Source organism: Triticum dicoccoides, chromosome 4A (genome assembly GCF_002162155.2).
Source record: "Triticum dicoccoides isolate Atlit2015 ecotype Zavitan chromosome 4A, WEW_v2.0, whole genome shotgun sequence".
NCBI lineage: Eukaryota > Viridiplantae > Streptophyta > Magnoliopsida > Poales > Poaceae > Triticum > Triticum dicoccoides.
The window spans coordinates 171,344,458-171,348,865 of record NC_041386.1 but is presented as its reverse complement, the minus strand read 5'-3'; the positions used below and the strand labels follow the sequence as shown (position 1 = coordinate 171,348,865).

General features: G+C 39.4%; 1 protein-coding gene across 1 annotated transcript; it reads right to left on the bottom strand.

Annotated features, from left to right (window-relative positions):
* Positions 1–306: 306 nt before the first annotated feature.
* LOC119285570 (myb-related protein 2-like) lies at positions 307–3,170 on the bottom strand. Its single transcript, XM_037564872.1, has 7 exons — positions 2,955–3,170; positions 2,644–2,857; positions 2,489–2,565; positions 2,315–2,372; positions 2,156–2,240; positions 2,021–2,090; positions 307–1,310 (listed from the first exon to the last, which is right to left on the bottom strand). Exons 2-7 carry the CDS (start codon positions 2,855–2,857, stop codon positions 750–752), a joined length of 1,065 nt encoding a protein of 354 aa, XP_037420769.1. The 5' UTR covers positions 2,955–3,170; the 3' UTR covers positions 307–749.
* Between the last annotated feature and the right edge of the window lie 1,238 nt (positions 3,171–4,408).

Below are 4,408 nucleotides of genomic sequence, written 5' to 3'. Positions count from 1 at the left end.
GGCTATTCATGGATTCCGTGACTCCTGGAAGCAACTGGAGCCGTTGTTTCAGCGTCTGCAGCTTGGATTTGTGCGTCGCCGGTTGCCACTAGCTCGTAGCCGGTGCAAACGATTATTCTTGATTGCAAATAGATGATCAAGTCCCTCGCAGTATTTTACTGATCAAGACTGGACCGGCGCACGGATGGTGTAGCCGTGTAGGGATTTAACCTTTTTTTCATTATATATGTATGGGTTGTAGTCTTGCAGATCCATTAGATGTGAGCAGGGTCAGGCAATGGCATATTATTTATTACTTGTATATCATTCTAGGTAAAGTAGGAGAGGATTTCTCCGGTCTATTGATGGCTTGACGCGCATACAGCCTTTGCATGACGTATTGCCGATGTGAGAAAAAATAGGCAAAAGATAAGTTCCTTAATTAGCATTACCAATCCAATGCAAATCGTCCTGGGCATGGGGTTGCAACAAAATTCGTGGTATTTCTATGGTACAGAATCACAGCAAAGCATATAATAAAGGAGAACGCACATAGTTCTCGAATACTTTCTCTGGAATCTACACGGCCTACTTATGTGGCTTGCAAGAAGCATCTTATTGTCAATTTCCATCACTTATTTCAGTGAACTGCGATGGCTGACAGCAAAGATTTTTCCAGGTCTTCCAGTGGGATGCATGTCAATGGAAGAACCATTATGTTTCACATAACCTCACTACTATGAAATTGGCACTCTTGTCTTGTGTGTTTCCTAGCTCCAGCTGAACCCATTTAAATCGAATTTCTTGCTATTCTGAGTTCCATTATTTGTGTCATTCATGTTTAAATCCAATTTCGTTGCCTGGTATGTCATACTCAAGCTGTCTCTCCTCTCGTGTCCTTCATGGTGGTTTGGAGGCCTTCTGCTTAGCTTGTTGAGAAACAAATCTTCGTGTCCTCTTTCTTTCATTTGCAGATCGAATGCCATGCCTCCAATCTCCTTTCCTTTTTGAGCAGAAAGGCTCATTGACAGGATATCTTGATCCTTTTGTGAGCCCTCGCATGCAGTTAAGCAGCTGTCAACTGATCCATCACCAAGCTGCATGGTCTGCCTTCGTAGCATCTGTGATCCCTCAATCTCCTCAAAGCTTGTAAAAGCATTATGGAAGCATTCTGTTGATACTTTTGAGACCAATTCTGATAGTTGCATCTTTGCAGTTTCTAGACCACCCGAGCCTGTATTCTGCTTTGCAAGTGTCTCGTGTGCCTTTTCCAACACTGATTGTAGGTACTTCCCTTGTGCTTCAATCCGGAGTTGCAGGTGTCTTTGCACCTGTTGAAGGGCATCATTAATTCGTTACGCATTAGATACCAGACCATCACTATTTTAGCAACGTGCCATTTATTTCTTCTCTTTGGGAGAATTAAAGCTGTGGTGAACTTCTACCTTATATAAACATTATTTTACATAGAAAGACCATGTGCATGCAGTGCAAAGGAGCACAGCTCCAATATTTTCACACCGGAATATACAGAAAGTGTTGCCTTAAGGATTTACAGTTAATCACAATTTTTCTGATTTTTCTTACATGCTCTTTCATTACTCTACATATCAAGAAGAAAATATCGATATTTTAAAAAATGATATTAGCACAACTTTGAAGTTTACTTATAATAAAATACTAATATACCAAATGATGGTTAAGATAAGTTGGTCTGAGGCTCAAAAAAAGAAAGATAAGTTGGTCTTGCTTCATGGTGCTCTTTGCTTCCATCGTCCATAATTTTTTGTTGAATTTCCTGTATGTAGTTGTATATATCCGCGGTGCTCTTGTAGCTATTTTTTTCCTGTCTCTAGTGTATAGTTTCTCGATAATATATATATGTATCCTACATTTATTGGATGGTCAGCCATAATGGACTTATAGTACTAGCAAGAAGTAATCCATGAAATGCATTAGTCAGGTATAGCTCATATCTATGCAAAGGGATGTAAAAGTGACTCTTGTAAGTAATATAGTTTATATTATGCTGCTTTTGTACCTCCAGTTGTTCATGTAGCCGTCGCTGCACTTCAATTTGCATCTGTAGGGCTTCACCTATGTGCATTGATCTGATAAGATAGCAAGTTATTACCTTCTGTAAACATGCACAAGAATAGATTCATTTCTGTCTTACTTGTTTGTCTGTGTATTAAGGTGGTGGCCGACTGGCGATCCATTTCCTTCAGATTGTTTCTCTGTTGCTATGGTGCATCCTGCGGCTGGTGAATGGAAAAGAAAAACGCTCAACATCAATCTTAATGATAGGCTCATAACATGATTGCGCTATACTTACCAGTTCTTGAATTTCCGACATTGGCTTGAACATGGAGATTTTTGCTTAGTCTGTATTTCTAGGTGAAAGACAAAACAATTTAGTATCTTGCTTGAAGAAATGTATGCGGAAAATTATGATATATTTTTTCTGTAAAAAAGAAGAGAAAACACTGTATTAAAATGCTATGGATACCTGGAGGTGGCTCTTAAGATGATATAATGTTAGTCCAGGGACACCCATGAGCCTCATAATGGTTTTTGGGGTGGCTTCTGCCGGAAATTGAAGTGTTTAGATGTTAGCATCATTACAGTTGCTTCTATGGCAAAACTGTTTCAATGCATACTTACTGTCTGGTCCGCCGAGTTGATTTACTGCCTCCACGAAACGATCATGTAGCTCAGGGGTCCATTTTAACCTGGGTTTAGCATCAGTTGAGAGTATAAGCCCTGACTCTCCTGGAATAATTCCTCCTTGCAAAAGTAAGTGCCTCTCTGAAGGGAAAGTCTGCCTAGAAGCTAAGAGCTGGTTGTGGCTCTGGAGCTGTTGTTGATGATGATACATCTGACATGAACATATTGCAGGTTAGGATAGATAGCAATATATTGAGCAAAACTAAACTTCACATGCATGACACTAGACACATCTCATAGACTTGTACCTCTTTCAGTTCCTGTTAGTAGTGATGTATGCTTGTGACTGCACAATCCTTGTAGGAACTGTCTATTGCAGCTGTATGAGCTCTCTATTTCTGGTAATCAGGGGTTGTTCATCAAACCTTGAAGTTCTATTTGCTGAGAGTGAGATGACCTATGCTCTAAACAAGTACGCCTCTACGACTACTCATATCAAGATCTTATGCAGGTACCACCAGTCTTATAAGGCAGGCAACCGAGGAAAGAATTTCGAATCGTTGGAAGAAACACTTGAGCCTGACCCAATCTTCAGAGCAACTGAAAAGAGATATTATCCTTATTCCTTTAGGTACCTGTGGACCCTATGCGCACAAATCTTTTTATTTGTCAATTCCCAGAACACTCCTGCATTCTCATTCTGCACTATCAAATATGGTTTGTATTGCTTTCACTTGGCACACATGAAAGGGGAGGAAACTAGGGGTGGTCATGTTATTTATCAGCCTTATAGGAAAAGGAGGGAACCTTGTTCTCTGGACAACTTTTAGGCGGTGGCTGTAGTTTTGTGTTTACTTGATTCCTGGATTACATCTTGCTTGCTTAGAACTAATTCCACTGTCCACTGCACTTACATTGTGGGCATCTGTACTTGGTCAGCATTGGTTTATGGTTATGATTCTGCATTTTCATAATCACATATGGTATTGCTTTATGTATTTTCAGCATACTCAAACATGATATACAGTTTATTATGGCATATATTTATTGGTTCATATGAGAACGGGGTTGCTAAATTTCTTATTGACTGAATGCATCTAGAAGAAGAATTAGATGAAGTTTTGCCTGCAAATAAAGCGAAGAAGGAACTCATTCTATTACAGATGCTTTTCTTGGGACTGCACAAAAGCAAAGTATGGAATAAGCATATGGTTCCCTTTTGTCTCCTCTGGTAAGTTTTTTACTTGTTCAGCTATCAGGAAAAATTAAAGTGGATAGGCGAATCTGATCAGATGTGCATGCGTGTGAAACGGTCTTCTGAGTTTGATTGCGTTCATAAGGCACATAAAGTAAGCTTGAAATTTATGATTTAGCTTCTTGATTTTAGTGCTCTATGTTGCCTTTCCTTTACATACGTCCTTGTACAGCTGACTGTTTTCTTATAGTCTCACTTCCATCATTTGTCTTCTCCATGCTTTGATAGAAAATGCATCAAGTTCAGTTATAGATAGGTTCAACCGGCATAAAGTAAAAGTTGTGCAGAATACTCCTCTGTAATTTGGGAACAAAGTTCTCGTTATGGAGAGAGTAGTCGGTACAGTTCAATAATAATAATTTAAGTTCACTCTAATTGGTGAGACTTTAATATAACATGTGGTCATCTGACCCTTTCATTTGCTCTGCAATCAAGTTGATGTTCAAGCTATTCTGCAAATCACAGATGCAGGATGCCCCCCTCTTGTTTTTGGTGGAAAAATTGACG

Coding starts and splice junctions, on each gene's coding strand:
- LOC119285570 (XM_037564872.1), bottom strand. CDS start 2,857: ATGTATCATCATCAACAACAGCTCCAGAGCCACAACCAGCTCTTAGCT. Junction 2,566..2,643: donor TCAACTCGGCGGACCAGACA/GTAAGTATGCAT, acceptor AATTTCCGGCAG/AAGCCACCCCAAAAACCATT. Junction 2,373..2,488: donor ATCTTAAGAGCCACCTCCAG/GTATCCATAGCA, acceptor TCTTTCACCTAG/AAATACAGACTAAGCAAAAA.